Genomic DNA, 20,756 nt, shown 5'->3' with positions numbered 1-20,756 from the left:
AGCATGGAGAGAATGATCCTTGTGCCTTGTGTGTGGGATCACAGGGTACGGATCTGATTATATGATAATGATCAAAGACACTGCTGGAGCAGCTCCCTTTCCACTGGTGGGTTAGTCCTGGGCTGTCAGCAAGTGTTCGTTCACAGGGTCTGAAATGAAGGCCCTAAGGATGGTTCTGTGGACCTCAGGCTCTCTTGGCATTTTAACTCTTTTTAACTTCCTCCCTTTTTCTTCTTCAAGAACTCCTTCTCAATTGCTTTTGGATCTCTAGCTGGGGCTGGGAATGATTTGTTCATATAATATTTTTACTTATCAATAAGTTTGCTGTTATTAGCGACATTTAAAATACAAATTTCTTCATTCACTGAAAGGTGAGTGTGTGTATTTTTAATAATAAAACAAAGTAGAGTTTGAACTGTAAGACAAACTGGGAAAAGTTCCATTTGGTTATACTATACTATATTACCATGCTAATACTTTTTCCAAAGAGAGGAAATCAGTACAGAAGTATATGTGACAATCCAGTGGCATCACTTTATGCAATAAAAGGATGTTTAACTAGAGATGTGAGCTTGAGTCAGCTGCCCATCTACTCTGGGGCTCATTTTTCCCACCTGTAAAAAAAATCCTGGGTGGGCATGGTGGCTCATGCCTGTAGTCCTAGCACGTTGGGAGGCCAAGGCACGTGGATCATGAGGTCAGGAGTTCAAGACCAGCCTGGACAAGATGGTGAAAGCTCGTCTCTACTAAAAATACAAAAATTAGCCGGGCGTGGTGGTGGGTGTCTATAATCCCAGCTACCCGGGAAGCTGAGGCAGATAACTACTTGAATCCGGGAGGCGGAGGTTATAGTGAGCCGAGATTGGGCCACTGCACTCCAGCCTGGGCAACAGAGTGAGAATCCTTCTAAAAACAAAAAAAAAGCAGCCCAGCCAGGGGAATGGGTTGTTTTCTGAGATCCCATCATCTACAACATTTTGTGAGTCAGTTAATTTTGCTTTTTTTCCCCCACAAATGAGCCACTTTGAGGCCAAGCTTTGTTACAGGTGATCACATGAAGCTCTGTAGTTTGCAGAGGACTTCCACAGATATGGCTCCTGAAGTTCCTCATTTGCTCTACTGAATATGATCCAGCAACAATTCAGAGGTGAAGTCAGCTGGACTTCCTGGGTTGAGTGGGGACTTGGAGAACTTTTTTGTCTAGCTAGAGGATTGTAAACGCACCAATCAGTGCTCTGTGTCTAGCTAAAGGATTGTAAATGCACCAATCAGCACTCTGTAAAAACACACCAATCAGCACTCTGTCTCTAAAGGACTGTAAATGCACCAATCAGCACTCTGTAAAAATGCACCAATCAGTGCTCTGTGTCTAGCTAAAGGACTGTAAATGCATCAATCGGCATTCTGTAAAAACGCACCAATCAATGCTCTGTAAAATGGACCAATCAGCAGGACGCAGGCAGGGCCAAATAAGGGAATAAAAGCTGGCCACCCGAGCCAGTAGAGGCAACCCGTTTGGGTCCCCTTCTAGGCTGTGGAAGCTTTGTTCTTTCACTCTTCACAATAAATCTTGCTGCTGCTCACTTTTTGGGTCTGCACTACCTTTATGAGCTGTAACACTCACCACGAAGGTCTGCGGCTTCACTCCTGAAGTCAGCAAGACCACGAACTCACTGGAAGGAAGAAATTCCGGACACATTTTGGCGACCCACATGGGATACATTTTGGTGACCAGGAAGGGACTATCACCAAGCAGTGAGCACCACTGGACCCCTTTCGCTTGCTATTCTGTCCTATTTTTCCTTAGAATTCGGGGGCTAAATACCGGGCACCTGTCAGCTAGTTAAAAGCGACTGGCACAGCCACCGGACTAAAGACACAGGTGTCAGGCTTTCTGGGAAAGGGCTAACAACCCCCAACTCTTCAGAGTTGGGAGCATTGGTTTGCCTGGAACCATCTTCCACTTTTCCTGTACTTCTGGGCTGAGCTGAGGGTCAACAGAGAGGAAAGCCATTCAGCTCCGGGATCCCGACAAAAAGTTGGTTGACTGTGGCCATGAGCGGAATTCTCATAGTTATGTTGCCCAAGCGAGACTCGCCTATCTATCCTATCTATCCTGACCCTTTCCCCCTGGGTCCTAATGCCTGTCAGACAAACTTCCTCTTGCCTCTCTTCTCCAAGGATCGTTCCGCTTCTAAAAACCACTCTCTGTCTCTGATGCCTTTCTAGTTTCTCCTATAAGAATGATTTCTAGTATAAACTCCAGGACTCTATTCCCTCCTTTAGGCACCTGGACTCACCAATCAAAGACATAATTTTTGCCCAAAGCCCCTTCGAGGGCAGGGGGACTACCTGGAATTTTAGGATCCCTCCTCAGACTAGCAGGCCTAACAAAAGCTATTCCTGAAGCTAGAATATGGGGAGCCTCAGAAACGATATCCTTCCTATTCACATGATGAGAAGTGAGGATAAAAGGCGTCACTCTTCCAACCCTGGAGATCCCTTCCCTTGCTCAGGGTATGGCCCTCCACTTCATTTTTGGGGCATAACATCTTTATAGGATGGGGTAAAGTCCCAACACTAACAGGAGAATGCTTAGAACTCTAACAGGTTTTCGAGAATGCGTCAGTAAGGGCCACTAAATCGGATTTTTCTTGGTCCTCTTTGTGGTGTAGGAGGACAGGCAAGGGTGCAGGTTTTCGAGAATGTGTTGGTAAGGGCCACTAAATCCAACCTTCCTTGGTCCTCCTTGTGGTCTAGGAGGAAAACTAGTGTTTCTGCTGCTGCGTTGGTGAGTGCAACTATTCCGATGAGCAGGGTCCAGGGACTGTTGTGGGTGCTTGGGCCGGGGGGAAACAAACAAACCAAAACCACAGGCAGTTTTGTCTTTCAGATGGGAAACACTCAGGCATCAACAGGCTCACCCTTGAAATGCATCCTAAGCCATTGGGACCAATTTGACCCATAAACCCTGAAAAAGAGGTGGCTCATTTTTTTCTGCACTACGGCCTGGTCCCAAATATTCTCTCTCTGATGGGGAAAATGGCCACCTGAGGGAAGTATAAATTATAATACTATCCTGCAGCTTGACCTTTTCTGTAAGAGGGAAGGCAAGTAGAGTGAAATACCTTATCTCTAAGCTTTCTTTTCATTGACGGAGAATCCACAACTATGCAAAGCTTGCAATTTACATCCCACAGGAGGACCTCTCAGCTTACCCCCATATCCTAGCCTCCCTATAGTTCACCTTCCTATTAATGATAAGCCTCCTCTAATTTCCCCCACCCAGAAGGAAACAAGCAAAGAAATCTCCAAAGTACCACAAAACTCCCCGGGCTATCGGTTATGTCCCCTTCAAGCTGTAGGGGGAGAGGAATTTGGCCCAACCTGGGTACCTGTCCCCTTCTCCCTCTCTGATTTAAAGCAGATCAAGGCAGACCTGGGGAAGCTTTCAGATGATCCTGATAGGTATACAGATGTCCTACATGGTCTAGAGCAAACCTTTGATCTCACTTGGAGAGATGTCATGCTATTATTAGATCAAACCCAGGCCTTTAATGAAAAAAATGTGGCTTTAGCTGCAGCCCAAGAGTTTGGAGATACCTGGTGTCTTAGCCAAGTAAATGATAGAATGACAGCTGAAGAAAGGGACAAATTCCCTACTGGTCAGCAAGCCATCCTCAGTATGGATGCCCACTGGGATCTAGACTCAGATCATGGGGACTGGAGTTGTAAACATCTGCTGACCTGTGTTCTGGAAGGACTAAGAAGAATTAGGAAAAAGCCCATGAGTTATTCAATGATGTCCACCATAACTCAGGGAAAGGAAGAAAATCCTTCCTCAAGCAGCTACGGGAGGTCTTAAGGAAATATACTCTCCTGTCACCCAACTCCCTTGGGGGTCAACTGATCCTAAAAGATGAGTTTATTACCCAATCTGCCACAGATAACAGGAGGAAGGTCCAAAAGCAAGCCCTGGGCCCTGAACAAAATCTGGAGGCATTATTAATCCTGGCAACCTCGGTGTTCTATAATAGGGACCAAGAGGAACAGGCCCAAAAGGAAAAGCGAGATCAGAGAAAGGCCACAGCCTTAGTCATGGCCCTCAAACAAACCTTGGTGGTTCAGAGAGGAAAGAAAATTGAGCAGGCCAATCACCTGGTAGGGCTTGTTATCAGTGTGGTTTACAAGGACACTTTTAAAAAGATTGTCCAACGAAAAATAAGCCACCCCCTCACCCATGTCCACTATGCTGAGGCAATCACTGGAAGGCACACTGCCCCAGAGGGCAAAGGTTCTCTGGGCGAGAAGCCCCCAACCAGATAATCCAACAGCAGGACTGAGGGTGCCCGGGGCAAGCGCCAGCTCATGTCATCACCCTCACTGAGCTCTGGGTACGTTTAACCATTGAAGGCCAGGAAATTGACTTCCATCTGGTCACTGGTGCAGCCTTCTCAGTGTTAATCTCCTGTCCTGGACGACGGTCCTCAAGGTCCGTTATCATCCGAGGAATCCTGGGACAGCCTGTAACCAGGTATTTCTCCCACCTCCTCAGTTGTAACTGGGAGACTTTGCTCTTTTCACATGCCTTTCTCGTTATGCCTGAAAGTCCCACACCCTTATTAGGGAGAGATATATTAGCCAAAGCTGGAGCTATTACCTACATGAATATGGGGAACAAGTTACCCATTTGTTGTCCCCTACTTGAGGAGGGAATCAACCCTGAAGTCTCTGCATTGGAAGGACAATTTGGAAGGGCAAAAAATGCCCACCCAGTTCAAATCAGGCTAAAAGACTCCACTACTTTTCCTTATCAAAGGCAATATCCCTTAAGGCCTGAAGCTCATAAAGGATTACAGGATATTGTTAAACATTTAAAAGCTCAAAGCTTAGTAAGGAAATGCAGCAGTCCCTGCAACACCCCAATTCTAGGAGTACAAAAACCGAATGGTCAGTGGAGACTAGTGCAAGATCTTAGACTCATCAGTGAGGCAGTAATTCCTCTATATCCAGTTGTACCCAACCCCTATACCCTGCTCTCTCAAATACCAGAGAAAGCAGAATGGTTCACTGTTCTGGACCTCAAGAATGTCTTCTTCTGTATTCCCCTGCACTCTGACTCCCAGTTTCCCTTTGTCTTTGAGGATCCCACAGACCACATGTCTCAACTTATGTGGACGGTCTTACGCCAAGGGTTTAGGGATAGCCCTCATCTGTTTGGTCAGGCACTGGCCCATGATCTAGGCCACTTCTCAAGTCCAGGCACTCTGGTCCTTCAGTATGTGGATGACTTACTTTTGGCTATCAGTTCGGAAGCCTCACGCCAGCAGGCTACTCTAGATCTCTTGAACTTTCTAGCTAATCAAGGGTACAAGGCATCTAGGTCGAAGGCCCAGCTTTGCCTACAGCAGGTCAAATATCTAGGCCTAATCTTAGCTAGAGGGACCAGTGCCCTCAGCAAGGAATGAATACAGCCTATACTGGCTTATCCTCACCCTAAGACAAAACAGTTACAGGGGTTCCTTGGCATCACCAGCTTTTGTTGACTATGGATCCCCGGATACAGCAAGATGGCAAGACCACTCTACACTCTAATCAAGGAGACCCAGAGGGCAGATACTCATCTAGTAGAATAGGAACCAGAGGCAGAAACAGCCTTCAAAACCTTAAAGCAGGCCCTAGTACAAGCTCCAGCTTTAAGCCGTCTCACAGGACAACACTTCTCTTTATACGTCACAGAGAGAGCAGGGATAGCTCTTGGAGTCCTTAATCAGACTCGTGGGACAACCCCACAACCAGCGGCATACCTAAGTAAGAAAATTGATGTAGTAGCAAAAGGCTGGCCTCACTGTTTATGAGTGGTTGTGGCAGTGGCCATCTTAGTGTCAGAGGCTATCAAAATAATACAAGGAAAGGATCTCACTGTCTGGACTACTCATGATGTAAATGGCATACTAGGTGCCAAAGGAAGTTTATACCTATCAGACAACCGCCTACTTAGATAGCAGATGCTACTCCTTGAGCAACCGGTGCTTCAAATATGTACGTGTGTGGCCCTCAGCCCTGCCACTTTTCTCCCAGAGGATGGGGAACCAATCGAGCATGACTGCCGACAAATTATAGTCCAGATTTATGCCACCTGAGATGATCTCTCAGAAGTCCCCTTAGCTAATACTGAACTTAACCTATATACTGATGAAAGTTCATTTGTGGAAAATGGGATATGAAGGGCAGGTTATGCCATAGTTAATGATGCAACCATACTTGAAAGTAAGCCTCTTCTCCTAGGGAGCAGCACCCAGTTAGCAGAACTAGCGGCACTTACCTGAGCCTTAAAACTGAGAAAGGGAAAAAGAATAAATGTGTGTATACAGATAGCAAGTATGCTTATCTAATCCTACATGCCCATGCTGCAATATGGAAAGAAAGGGAGTTCCTAACCTCTGGGGGAACCCCCATTAAATACCACAAGGAAATTATGGAGTTATTGCACGCAGTACAAAAATCCAAAGAGGTGGCAGTCTCACACCGCCGAAGCCATCAAAAGGGGAAGGAGAAGGGAGAACAGCAGCATAAGCAGCTGGCAGAGGCAGGGAAAGACCAGCAGAAAGGAAAGAGAGAAAGAGACAGAAAGTCAGAGAGAGAGAGGAAGAGACAGAGACAAAGAGGAAGTCAGAGAGAAACAGAAACAGTGAGAGAGGGGAAGAGACAAAGAGGAAGTCAGAAAGAGAAAAAAAGAGAGACAAAAAAGAAGTCAAAGAGAAAGAAAAAGAAATGGAAGTAGTAAAGAAAAAAGTGTACCCTAGTCCTTTAAAAGCCAGGGTAAATTTAAAACCTATAATTGATAATTGAAGGTCTTCTCTGTAACCCTATAACACTCCAATACCACCTTGCTGTCAGAGTAAACAAGGACATAGCCTGAAAGCACTGAGGTCACTGACAACCAGTAGCCTTCCTATCAAAAATCCTTAACCCAGCAGGTTTCCTAACAGGGGATCTAAATCTTAACTAATTACTATACAAAGGTCCGACCAGACCTAGGAGGAACTCCCTTCAGGACAGGACGATAGATGGTTCCTCCCAAGCAATTAAGGGAAAAAGACACAATGGGTATTCAGTAAGTGATAAGCAAAAAAAAAAAAAAAAAATTTAAAATCCCAAACTTACAAGGTTTTCAACAAAAGTTTGCTAAAAGTTAACAGTGTTGGGGAGGAGTGGCAGCGGCAAGGCAGCCCAGTTTCGTGAAGGCTCTTGGCGCGCCGCGGCCCGCAGGCACCTGGCACGCGCCTTCCCCGCCGCCAGGATGCCCAAGAGGAAGGTCAGCTCCGCTGAAGCCGCTGCCAAGGAAGAGCCCAAGAGGAGATCGGCGCGGTTGTCAGCTAAACCTCCTGCAAAAGTGGAAGCGAAGCCGAAAAAGGCAGCAGCGAAGGATAAATCTTCAGACAAAAACGTGCAAACAAAAGGGAAAAGGGGAGCAAAGGGAAAACAGGCCGAAGTGGCTAAACAAGAAACTAAAGAAGATTTACCTGCAGAAAATGGGGAAACGAAAACTGAGGAGAGTCCAGCCTCTGATGAAGCAGGAGAGAAAGAAGCCAAGTCTGATTAATAACCATATACCATGTCTTATCAGTGGTCCCTGTCTCCCTTCTTGTACAATCCAGAGGAGTATTTTTATCAACTATTTTGTAAATCCAAGTTTTTTAGTAGTTCTAGAAACATTTTTAAGAAGGAGGGAATCCCACCTCATCCCATTTTTTAAGTGTAAATGCTTTTTTTTAAGAGGTGAAATCATTTGCTGGTTGTTTATTTTTTGGTACAACCAGAAAATAGTGTGGGATACTGAATTATGGGAGGCTCTGATTGTCTCGGGTGTCAGCTTAACATTCCATAGATGGGGGGTTAGTTTTTATATCCTATAATACAAAGCATATTAAATGGCAATATGGAGTCAGTCCTGCATTTAATGTCTTGAACATTTTAAATTACTTCTATTACCATGTTGTTTTTTAGTAGAATTGTTTCCTAAAGAAAACCACTCTTTGATCATGGCTCTCTCTGCCAGAATTGTGTGCACTCTGTAACATCTTTGGTTGTGGTAGTCCTGTTTTCCTAATAACTTTGTTACTGTGCTGTGAAAGATTACAAATTTGAATATGTAGTGTACGTGCTATTGAGTTGTGAACTGGTGGGCTGTATGTAACAGCTGACCAACATGTGAAGATACTGGTACTTGATAGCCTCTTAAGGAAAATTTGCTTCCAAATTTTAAGCTGGAAAGTCACTGGAATAACTTTAAAAAATAATTACAATACATGGCTTTTTAGAATTTCGTTATGTATGTTAAGATTTGTGTACAAATTGAAATGTCTGTACGATCCTCAACCAATGAAATCTCAATTATGAAAAAAAAAAAGTGTAACATGTATTATCCTAACTTCTAATCTTATGGAAATCAGACATAGGGTCTGTGCCCCTCAAAGCTCAAGTGTCTCAGCACAGGGCCATACAACTAACACCCCTACTTATAGGGTTAGAGATGGCCACTGCTACAGGAACCAGAATAGCAGGTTTATCTACATCATTATCCTACTACCACAAACTCTCAAAGGACTTCTCAGACAGTTTGCAAGAAATAATGAAATCTATCCTTACTCTACAATCCCAAATAGACTCTTTGGCAGCAGTGACTCTCCAAAACTGCTGAGGCCTAGACCTCCTCACTGCTGAGAAAGGAGGACTTTGCACCTTCTTAGAAGAAGAGTGTTTTTTTACACTAACCAGTCAGGGATACTACAGCGTTTACAGGAAAAGGCTTCTGAAATCAGACAACACCTTTCAAACTCTTTCAATGCCTTTCCAACTCTTATACCAACCTCTGGAGTTGGGGGACATGGCATCTTCCCTTTCTAGGTCCTGTGACAGCCATCTTGCTATTACTCGCCTTTGGGCCCTGTATTTTTAATCTCCTTGTCAAATTTGTTTCCTCTACGATCGAGGCCATCAAGCTACAGATGGTCTTACAAATGGAACCCCAAATAAGCTCAACTAACAACTTCTACCAAGGACCCCTGGATCGACCCACTGGCCTAGACAGTTCCCCTCTGGAGGACACTACCACTGCAGGGTCCCTTCTTTGCCCTTATCCAGTAACAAGTAGCTAGAATGATCATTGCCCAATTCCCAACAGCAGTTGGGGTGTCCTATTTAGAGGGGGGATTGAGAGGTGACGCCAGCTGGATTTCCTGGGTTGAGTGGGGACTTGGAGAACTTTTCTGTCTAGCTAGAGGACTGTAAACACACCAATCAGTGCTCTGTGCCTAGCTAAAGGATTGTAAATGCAACAATCAGCACTCCGTAAAAATGCACCCATCAGCGCTCTGTATCTAGCTAAAGGATTGTAAATGCACCAATCAGCACTCGGTAAAAACGCACCAATCAGCACTCTGTGTCTAGCTAAAGGATTGTAAATGCACTAATCAGCACTCTGTAAAAATGCACCAGTCAGCACTGTGTCTAGCTAAAGGATTGTAAATGCAACAATCAGCACTCTGTAAAATGGACCAATCAGCGCTCTGTAAAATGGACGAATCAGCAGGACATTGCGGGGAGCCAAATAATGGAATAAAAGCTAGCCACCCAAGCCAGCAGAGGCAACTAGGGTCCCCTTCCACACTGTGGAAGCTTTGTTCTTTCGCTCTTAATAAATCTTGCTGCTGTTCACTCTTTGGGTCCACACCACCTTTAAGAGCTGTAACACTCACCACGAAGGTCTATGGCTTCATTCTTCAAGTCAGAGAGACCAAGAACCCACCAGAAGGAACCAACTCTGGACACACAATGAAGGCTTGACCATTTTTCAATATGCTTAAAGGCTAGAAGTGGGAGTTCATCAACAACAAGCACAATATTTTTGAGTGTTATCAGCCTGTACAACACCAAGCCAGAAATAGCAAAGCAAGGATGTTTGTTAAAATATAGTCACTATTAGTAAGAATTTAAAATAGTTGATGAAATTTTTTTCATATGAAACACACCACTTTAAGATTTTCCTTACCAGATAAAAACTTTACATTAGTATTGCTACCTTAAAATACGCTGCAGTAATAACAAAGAAATATTCAACTGAAAACTCATGTTTTATACAAATGGTCTGAATTCTTCACTCATTATCAGTAAAAAAAAAAAAAAAAACCAAACCCAAATTGTTAAAACCCATTTTCCAGGGAAACAAAAAGCCAACAAACAAACCCAAGACAAAACACTTAAGTAGCTGGCCCATTCTGGTGGCTTTAAATGACAACTCATACACAATCAACACCTTGTAGTAAGCATATTTATACAACAACCTGTTAGCGACTATTGCTAACTCAAAGATAATCAAGAAGTATAAAACTATTGCAAGTTTCCCAGGAAAGGCAGTTCGCAAGCTTGCATATGTTCTAAATATAGTTCTAGGCTTTTCTCACAACATTCAGACCCAACTAATGCTCAGTAACCCTCAAGTGAAATTCAACGGTCCGGAACATTCTAAAACTGCTTATAAAAGCACTTGAGCAAATAAGGAAAAAAGCACTTTCAGCATTTAACATTGTATTTCTAATAATTTGTGTATGAGTTCACTAAAGCATATGTTAAGCTGATATTATGATTCCGATTTGTTAATTACCAAGGGAAACCTCATGCAAACATTCCTCTGAAGGCATCTCAGGCAAACTTACTCCATCATTTATACAGCACTAATGTTTTGTAAATGCTGAGGAAAGCCATTTTCTCAAAGTTGCATTATAGACATATTAGGAGAGTTTGGACCTGGGCATCCTGTCTGTTAGCAGGTGAGGAACTTCTATTTGGAATTGCTTGCTTTAGTAATCCTATATTTAGAAAGAGAATGAATTCCCTGAAGGGGAATTAAAAAAAAAAAATCTCCAGCTTCTAGCACTGCTTAGCAAATCCTGAAAATTCTATGTTTGTGAAACAAAAGGAGACAGGAACCTTTCTAAATATCTACAGTCTCTAAGCCTGGTGAATTATGCAGAAAATGCTGAAACACACAGGGAAAACCTTAAGAAGAGCTCTGAAAACTCAGTTTCCACGGTAGGTGGGCTTGCCCCATAGCTGGTAAGGTGGGAAATCTAAGCCACCATCATTTCTCAGGCTGATTGCTAAATCAGATCCCAAGTGGTCTCCTTTGCTTTCTGCCCTTCCATGTCTGTAAGTTCACTCTCCACAAAGTAGCTACAGTGACCTTTTACAACACATAAATCAGATGATGTCACTCTCGTTTAAAATCCTGTAATAATTTCCCATTACACTTAGAATAAAATCTAAATATCTCCCAGAGTTCCAGAGAGCCCTGATAAACAGTGAGCTTGATGGGGTAGGGAACCCCAGTGGTCTGATTCACTGCTGTATTCTCAGTCAGCATAGCAGCTAGCATACAGTTGATGTTCATTAAATATTTATTGAATGAGTGAATGAAGGCGGGAATAAGAGAAAACTACCAAAACACTGGCAGAGTTTGGGCTTTGGATATTATAAAAGATACACACATAGGTAGGTACAGATGTATTATATTAATAGATATATAGGTTTTTAACAGAAATAGACTATGCAATTAAAATGATATATTCATAAAGATGTGATTGCTAAGTGGCACTGTATAATATACTTTCATGTTTCATATACCTCTTTTTTTTTTTTTTTTTTTTGAGACAGTCTCGGTCTGTTGCCCAGGCTGGAGCACAGCAGCGTGATCTTGGCTCACTGCAGCCTCCACCTCTGAGGTTCAGGCAATTCTCCTGCTTCAGCTTGAGTAGCTGGTACTACAGGCACATGCCACCATGCCCAGCTAATTTTTGTATTTTTGGTAGAGACAGGGTTTCGCCATGTTGGCCAGTCTGGTCTTGAATTCCTGACTTCAAGTGATCCACCAGCCTCAGCCTCCCAAAGTGCTGGGATTACAGGCGTGAGGCCACCATGCCTGGCCTATTTTTGCATTTTTTATAGTTGCGTAAGTCACTTCCAAAAAAAAAAAGCAGCTCTAACTCAGCTTTCCTATCTAGAAAACTAGGACCACTGCACCATATAGGTATTAAGTAATACATTTATTACATAGCAGTACTAGCATAGTGCCTGACCCAGTAAGAGCAAAAATGTTCACTTACAATATATCCTAAAACTCCTTAGTGAATAAGAAAAAGGACAAACATGGGCCTATTTAATTCCATGTCATAAGTGACCTGAATACTAGTTCTTCATTCACATTCTTAGGGTTAATTGCCAATTTCATTTTTCTATAATATGTTTATTGAAAAAGATACTTGTTTCAGTCCATTTATTGTACGTAAAAAGTTAGGCTGGTTTGCTTGGGCTAAGTAAAGGCACTTTCCCATCTAGGAGAAATGCTAGGTCAGATATGAAGACACTGCCTGCATCCCGGTCCCACTAGTGAGGAAGGTCACTGCGCATCAGAACGTGGTTACCTGGGAAGACCATCTCTTGCTTCCTCGCTGGGGTTTGTATATTCTTCTCTCTTTGGTCTACTCCACCAGCTGGTGATAAAATCTGGGTATGGCCATCGATGGACAAAGGTCCCTTAAATCTCAGGCCCACATGATCTATATCTCATTTTGTCAGTTCACTGAAGTTAAGTTTCTGGCATCAGCACAAATTATAATAAAAATGTTCTATTTTCCTATATAATGATTACATATGTATATATCTTGGGGACCTCATCAGGGAGAGACGTTGTGGGCCAAGGCAAAACTCAGATATCCCTTTTTTTCCTAAAACTATCTAACGGCACCTCAATTCCATATGGCCTAAAAGTTACTTACTCTGTATGTATGTGTGAGGGAGAGAGGGCCTTAGTTTGTAATGTGCTGCCTACGGTAACTCAATAACTGCTAGTTAGGGAGCCTGTGACAAGTGTTAACAGCACTTTACCACTACCTACAACATTTTTTTTGCTTATTTTCTTCCCAATTCATCTGACTCTTTTTCCTCTTTCCTGCCCATACCTTAACTCCAACAACCAAATCTGATGAAATCCTTATAACCTGTTTTTCTATACACATGGCCCACAGATTTTAGGATTTATCAGAACAGGCCTTTTATATGACTGTGCCTGTATAAGAAACTCATGAACTTTGGTTCAAACTCACCTTGAAAAGATTGCCCATTTCCCTCTCATCCTTAAAATCCGGGTGGCTGGGGCAGAACAGGTTTCTCACATCACACTTAGAACCAAAGTGTCACCAGGTCATCACCAAATATAATTATTTTAGAATAAGGGTTTAATTATTTTTAACTTTGTCATACATTTAAAAACAAAGAATATATAAATTAGGGAAAAAAAGAAGTAAAAACTTACTGTTATTGGTACATCTTTTGTTCCTGAATTTAATAAATGAAGGTTTAAAACTTTTGGTAGATCTGTTAAAATTGAGGAAAAGAAATATTTCTTAAAAAGGTGCTTTTTAGCCAAGTTAGAATCTTTACCTTATAAGATATCAAATTGAAGCTATCAATTTGTGAAATACAATGACAATAAGATTAATAAAAAGAAACATTAGGTGGTAATTGCTTTACTCATAAGGACATTGTGTATTATAAGAACTGTTCCCTCTTAAACCAGATTTTTGAAAACCCCAAAACATATACTATTTTTTTTTTTTAAATGAGACAGAATCTTGCTCTGTCACCCAGGCTGGAGTACAGTGGGGCATTCTCGGATCACTGCAACCTCAGCCTCCTGGGTTCAAGTGATCCTCCTACCTCAGCCTCCTGACTAGCTGGGATTACAGGCATGTACCACCATGCCCAGCAGACTTTTGTATTTTTTTTTTAGTAGAGATGGGGTCTCGTCATGTTGGCCAGGCTAGTCTTGAACTCCTGGCCTCAAGTGCCCTGACTGCCTCCACCTCCCAAAGTGCTGGGATTATAGGCATGAGCCATCATGCCCAGCCCCCCAAATATTATTTTTTTGTGAACTCAGACATTACTAATCTTTTAGCTTTCCAGCAAAACATAATGAAGCAAATTAATAATTTACAATGTAAAAATATACTAACAGCAAATCTAATTTTTAAACATGTGGTCTTCAATCTTAACTACATATTATTATATATAGTCCATATACATCCCAAATTACAAGTGCTCTTAGTTTTTCCTTAGTAAAAATCTTTACTTAGTTGTTTTTAATTTCAGAATTTGAGTTTTCTGAACAGCTGCAACAAACTTTCAACATTTTGTCAAAATGTAATTTAATAACTCATATCTAAACAAAATCCAGAAGTAAAAATCAAGATTCAGCGTAACTGAACTGATGAGCAACTGGATTAAGAAACTAGAAAACTACTTTCTGCCTCAATCTTCCATTTAGATGACTTAAATTATCCCATGGCCTTGTTTTCCAACCTGTTAAGCAATGCCACCCACCCCTCAGCGGAATGGGGTATAAACCTGTAAAGGCGCTGAGTCTGAAAAGGAGATTTGTACAAGATCATGCAACCAACTGAGAAATAATGTTTAAAGCTGAATTACATAGTAGAGCCATTCAGCACTGAATACAGGGGTTTAAAAAAAAAAAAAAACTCCATAAAGACTCTTTTAAAAGATTTTTTTACCTTGTGTTCTTAGTGTACCAAAATCTAACATTTCAGTTGAGGAATAAATTCCAGGAGCTTGGAAAAAAGAAAAGTCAACAATTATTTTTCACTTTGCCAGAGTAAGCTATACTGAAAACAAAACAACTTTCGATTTCATCAGTTTTCCACTAACCTGTTGTAACTTCAACCTCAACAGGAAGAATGATAAACTCTGTGCTGTCTGAAGCATTAGTCTTTATTCTTATGAAGGCTGTGTGATTATCTGCTTCTCTAGATGAAAAACTGGCTCTCATCACTCCCTTGGTTTCATAAGGAGGAATTTCCTGACAAGTTAACAGACCATAATGTAGCACAGCTTTTGTAATGTAGCAAAACCACCATTTTTTATTGAACTGGATGACACTGACTGAAAGATGAGTATTCTATATACCTATTAATTAAAAAAATGCATTGCTAATTAAACCAATATGTAAACACACTCCATTTCTGGAGAACTTTAAAATGTGAAAAATGTGCTGTTTAGAATTGATGAAATACGATATGTAAGGTAGGCAAAGCAAAAGAAGTCAAATGATCTGAAAACAAATTGTCAGTTACAAAATCACCATTAAAAGGTAAAACTAATCTACAAAATCAGTTATTTTTTAATATGCTAGTTAGTGGTGTTTGGGTATATAACTCAGTCTTGAAATTTAACCAACAGAAATGTCACCATCAGAGGTAAATACTTTTCTAGAAGTCCACAAGAACCTCCATAAATGATAACCAGCAGGGCTTACACTGCTCTTTCATGGAAAACTTAACAATGCAAAGCTTCTCAAGTAAATCCACAGTTTACCAACTGCATTCATGTAAGACAGTATACATTTTCAGTCCCATAATGAGAGAACATTTATATACTAAAAGGAAGACTTACTGGAAAAAAAATTTTGAGGAGTAATCTCTTTCCTGGTTTCAGAACAATATGGCTCCCTGGGACTGCTTGAATTTCTTCTCTGCACAAACCTTTCAGCATATTTTAGGAGATTCTTGTGTTCTACAGCTTAGCGGCCTTCACTTATCCCTACTCTCTTTTTTAGTCCCAAAGTAGAAAACAGGTGATTGGGACCCTCCTAAGATTGGAGGGATGGACCATCCACTCCCCAGCTCTAGGGAGTTGACTTGGTCTCTGGGGTTTTCACCTATACACCGAAATAGGCTGGAGGTGAGGTCACAGCCCATTGGCTTTTTTCTCAGTCTAGGTTTGTAGGAATAAGAACTACCATATCTTTTTTTGCAGCCACTAGGACTATAAAAACATGCTATTCTCTGTTATCATTATCACTCTTGACTATTTAAAAATCTGAATTCTCTTAGGTTTATTTATTAGATACCAATTATGTTTCACAGGAAGTTCTTAGTTCTGTCTAGAATAATATATACAGATTTAATAGTCTGAATTTAATCCTCTGAAGGATTGTTTTATAGATGATTTTTCCCTCAAACACCATAATTTCAAGGTGAAACATTTTTGTGAAAGGATATAAATGAACTGTCCATTGCATATTTCTTTTTGCTGGTTGTGTTTCTATATTCTGGGAATTAACCAAATAACTGGCTGATAAATTTGTTTCTAGATGTTCATATTAACATTCTAAAAACATAATCTCCACATCTCTTCTGTGGTCAAGACTGGTCAGAAGACAGAATCAAGAGGCTGTGTGTGTGTAACAGCAGTTAATAAAGAAACTCTGATCCTCAAACCTTATTCCTGGTTGTAAAATTTGTGTTCCTCCATTACAGATGAGCAGTGATCTGAGTGAGCTGGATATGGAACTGAATTGACCACAATTGCCTTCTCCCTCTTGAATTAAAGCATGGTAAACATTTTTAAAACTCACAAATGGCAAGAATCTTTATAAATAAGGTTCTCTTACATATTCTTTAATTTGGTTAATATTGTTAAATATTCAACAATATTGAAGGTGAACATAGATCACCTTCAAGAATTAAAATTTTTCTAAGTTATCGCAGGCACTTGACTAGGTTCTCTCTGCAAATGCCATCTCCTTTACCAATGGTGAATCTGAACATTCAATTACTTACCTTCAAAAACAAAACAAAAACATAATGAATGCTTCCTACATTTTTTTAATCATTTACATTTTTTTATGTGTAAAGCACATCATAAATTATCAGACTCAGAGGCAACTTTACCCATACAATTCTGAGGAAGAATAGCTGAATTTACTTTCTTTCCATGTAGTGGGGTAGAACTCCCACCAATTTTACTCACTGCCCTTTCCAAAAATTACTACTTATATTCTTTCCTCCTCTGATTTTCATATATACTTGACATAAATTAACATTAAGACAATGATTAAAGAGAAGTCATCCATATTTGTTAAGCCTATTAAGGAGTTAAATATTTTCTAATTTAAGAATAATCGGTTTCATGGGAGCACACACAAGAGAAAACTAGGTTACAACTCACCCACAGTTTTCTGGTACCTCCTTGTTGACCCGTTGGGAGTTCTAGGTGAAGGTCTCCTCCACTAGAGTACATTTCTACAACCTGGGGCAAAAGAGCACATGATGGTTACGTTCAAAGTCATATTCTCAAAGCAGGTGACTTGCTATTACACAGAAATAATCCTGACATCCTAACTGTTTATCACAAAACATTTAAAGATATAAACGTAGGATATGTATAATATCACTAAATTCAGTGCTCTGTATGTGTAAGCAATAGTTGTATTTTTAATTAAAATAAGGTAACTTTGAAAATTTAACTTAGAAACAGTGTAAGTACCACCAGATTTTAGAAAGTAACAGGATACTTATTTTTCTTTTTTCCAAAGGGAATCATTTACAAAAATTACCAAGTTTTGGAAACATAAATTTTGTATTTCTTACAGTAACACAAAGTGCTTCTTTATCCATACATTTATAACAAGAGCCAGCAGTGGATCAAATAACTACCATAATTGTGAAATGGTGAAGAGTAAAAATATTTGAGATATATACAAAATAACTCTAATGGAACATGAAAATATGTGGTTTCTACTGGTAGCAAAAATATTTCTGTGGCTTATGCCTAAGCTTTTTTTAAACAGCTTTATTGAGTTATTTATGTAAAATAAATAATACATATTTAAAGTATACAACCTGATGAATCCTGACCTATGTGTTCGGGCATAAAACCATCACTGTAATTAAGATATTAAATATATCCATTATCCCCAAAAGCTTCCTCATGCCTTGTGCAATCCATCCATCCTTCTCTGTCCCTTCCTATTTCTAGGCAACCACTGATCTGCTCTCTATCACCTCAGACTAGCTCATATTTTCTAGAGTTTTATCTAAATGGAATAATACAACATATACTCTTGTGTCTGGCTTCTTTTGCTCAATGCAATTATTTTGAGGTCTACCACTTTGTTTATGCATTAATAGTTCACTTCTATTTGATGACTATACTGCAGTTTTTCAATCCACACATTAATGGGACATTTGAGTTGTTTCCAATGTCTGGCCATTAAAGAGAAAGCTGCTGTGGATACTGAATACAAGTCTTGGTGTGGTCATCTGCTTTCCTTTCTTTTGGGTAAATATATATACACAAAATGGGTCACAAGGCAGGAGACCTTCCTTTAAAGATAAGCTAACTCTAGCTCTTAAAAAGAAAAAATATATTTAATTCAATTAAATTTGGGGTGAAGTATGAGAATGGGTGGAAAACGTTCACTTGTTTCATCACAAGAAGTCCTCCAGGAGTGAATAAAAAAGGATAAAGCAAGAAAAATGGCAATTCTTAAGCTTAAAGGTTTTTTTTTTTTTTTTTTTGAGACGGAGTCTCGCCCTGTCGCTCAGGCTGGAGTGCAGTGGTGCAATCTCGGCTCACTGCAACCTCTGCCTCCCGGGTTCAAGTGATTCTCCTGCCTCAGCCTCCTGAGTAGCTGGGATTACAGGCACATGCCTCCACGCCCAGCTAATTTTTGTATTTTTCGCAGAGATGGGGTTTCACCATGTTGGTCAGGCTGGTCTTGAACTCCTGACCTCATCATCCACCCACCTCGGCCTCCCAAAGTGCTGGGATTACAGGCATGAGCCACTGTGCCTGGACCCTTAAAGGTTTTTTTTTTGTTTATTTTTCTGGCAGGGGCCGGGGGGTTGCTGCTGTAAAAGTAATGCATTTACCAAAGACTGATAAGCTATAGATTTTCTTTGTGTATTATTACTTGCCTGCAGATTTGTTACAGTGCTCATCTATAGTGCTTATTGTGTTAATAATAATAGCACCTTAAATGATAGGATGACTATAGAACTTTTTCTGGAAAACCAGAAAACATCACACATTATTTCATCAATCTTTCCAAGTATCAAGCAAACAAGCATAACAATGCTTGAAAACAAGATTAGACCAGACTCAGTGGCTCATGCCTGTAATCCCGGCACTTTGGGAGGCCAAGGTAGCGGGGATCACTTGAGCCCAGGAGTTGTAGGCCAGCCTAGGCAACATAGTGAGAGTCTGTCTCTACAAAAAAATAAAAAACATTAGCCAGGTGTGGTGGCGTGCACCTGTAGTCCCAACTACTCAGGAGACTGAGGTAAAAGGATTGGTTGAGCCTGGGAGGTCAAGACTGCAGTAAGCCAAGATGGCACCACTGCACTCCAGCCTGGTGTCTGGAAAACCAACCAACCAACCAACCAACCAAAAAAAACCCCAGAAGATTAAAAAGTCGCCTACTGATAACAGAGAAAATGAATAAAGAAATAGAGACAGAAAAAGTCTAAATTACAAAGTCAAACAAATAATTACACTAAAACTAGGAACCTGACACATTCTTTATTTTTAGTCCAGTGCTATTTGTTCTAATTTAGTATAGTTTAGGAAAAAAAGGAAGCCAAACATTATGTACAGAATATATTATGTGTAAACAAATTCCCACAATAAATGTTTCTGTGCCCACATACATGCATGCACAAGAGAAAGGTCTAGAATGATACATACACGGTGGCAAAAGTGGTGTCCACGAGGAAGGGCTTGGACTGCAACTGTGCTGTCTATGCAATAGCTATCAGCTACATGTGGTTATTTACATTTAAATTAGTTGAAATAACATTTTGGCCACCCTAGCTGAATTAAAGAGCTCAACAGTCACACGTAGCTAGCGGCTACTGTTTTGGACAAAGCAGGAAAGGAACTATTCCATCATCAGAGAAAGTTCTGCTGGACAGCTGGACTGGGAAGTAGGAAGTTCAAAGGGACGTTTTTGCTTCATTCATGTTTGAATTGTTAACATTTTTTTCCTGAGGAGAACATACTCATGTGTTTATGTTGTATAATCAACAAACGATATACATTTTCTCGCTTTACAATCTTTTCTTACTGTAATATTGACAAGACTAGTGACACACAGTAACACTGGACTACAAGGGTAAGAGTGTCTTCCCAGGTAAACAATCTATATTTGGTTCTAAGAGAGTAACTTTGGTGTTCCATTTGCTCTCTTGTGTAAATCTTGAATTAAAATGTTTTAACTGGAAAAAGACTAGATGAATTGAATTCGAAGTGATCACTGTGCTGGGCTTGGTAACTCCAAAGGCTGAAGAGAAAAGGTACAGACTGTAAGGCGACTCTGGCAATTGTAGACTGACCAACATCTGCTGAGTCCTGCAAGCTCCATCCTTGTGGTCTGGCCACCACAATGAGGCAGCACCCTTGGGGCACTCTGTTAACAGCCCTTCTACGGCACAGTGGGGCAACTCATGCAGCCGGGTCTAACGGAGTAAGAGGCCAGGCACAGTGGCACATGCCTGTCATCTCGGCACTTTGGGAAGCTAAGGCAGGAGGATTGCTTGAGGCCAGGAGTTCAAGGCTGCAGTGAACCATGACCGTGCCACTGCACTCCAGTTTGAGTGACAGAGTGAGACCCTGTCTTTTGTAAAAACAGGAAAGAAAGCAGCAAGAATTTCTGAAGTTTCTACATAGATTTGTAGTAACAGCCAGAACAGGGAAACTACACCATTACCTAAAATATCAAAAGGACGTAAACAACAGAAGGATGGTGAGGATAAGAGGGAATACTTCCCACCTGAAAAGCAGGACATAAGAACAGGTTCTTCTGTGATGAAGATATCCAGCTACAAAAATTAAAACTGGGG

At 40.8% G+C, this 20,756-nt stretch overlaps 2 protein-coding genes across 5 annotated transcripts in view; one reads left to right on the top strand and one right to left on the bottom strand.

The window, feature by feature from the left end:
* TMEM131 (transmembrane protein 131) overlaps positions 1–20,756 on the bottom strand; it is a 243,309-nt gene that overhangs the window by 63,580 nt on the left and 158,973 nt on the right. For all 4 annotated transcript variants that reach the window (XM_034953708.3, XM_034953707.3, XM_034953709.4 and 1 more), the window contains 4 exons: positions 17,083–17,163; positions 14,782–14,932; positions 14,628–14,684; positions 13,373–13,434 (listed from right to left, as the gene is read on the bottom strand). In XM_034953708.3, the coding sequence (XP_034809599.1) occupies positions 13,373–13,434; positions 14,628–14,684; positions 14,782–14,932; positions 17,083–17,163 (351 nt within the window). The remainder of the gene's footprint in view (positions 1–13,372; positions 13,435–14,627; positions 14,685–14,781; positions 14,933–17,082; positions 17,164–20,756) is intronic.
* On the top strand, positions 913–13,322 carry LOC106634476 (non-histone chromosomal protein HMG-14). Its single transcript, XM_055107629.2, has one exon. The coding sequence runs from the start codon at positions 7,304–7,306 to the stop codon at positions 7,604–7,606; it is 303 nt and encodes a 100-aa protein (XP_054963604.1). The 5' UTR covers positions 913–7,303; the 3' UTR covers positions 7,607–13,322.

The sequence above is a fragment of the Pan paniscus genome, chromosome 12, assembly GCF_029289425.2.
Source record: "Pan paniscus chromosome 12, NHGRI_mPanPan1-v2.0_pri, whole genome shotgun sequence".
NCBI classification, from domain to species: domain Eukaryota; kingdom Metazoa; phylum Chordata; class Mammalia; order Primates; family Hominidae; genus Pan; species Pan paniscus.
Note: the sequence above shows the minus strand (reverse complement) of the source record. Positions and strands in the feature narration are given on the sequence as shown.

Bases quoted from the DNA above. Each gene is read 5' to 3' on its own strand.
- LOC106634476 (XM_055107629.2), top strand. From the start codon at position 7,304: ATGCCCAAGAGGAAGGTCAGCTCCGCTGAAGCCGCTGCCAAGGAAGAG.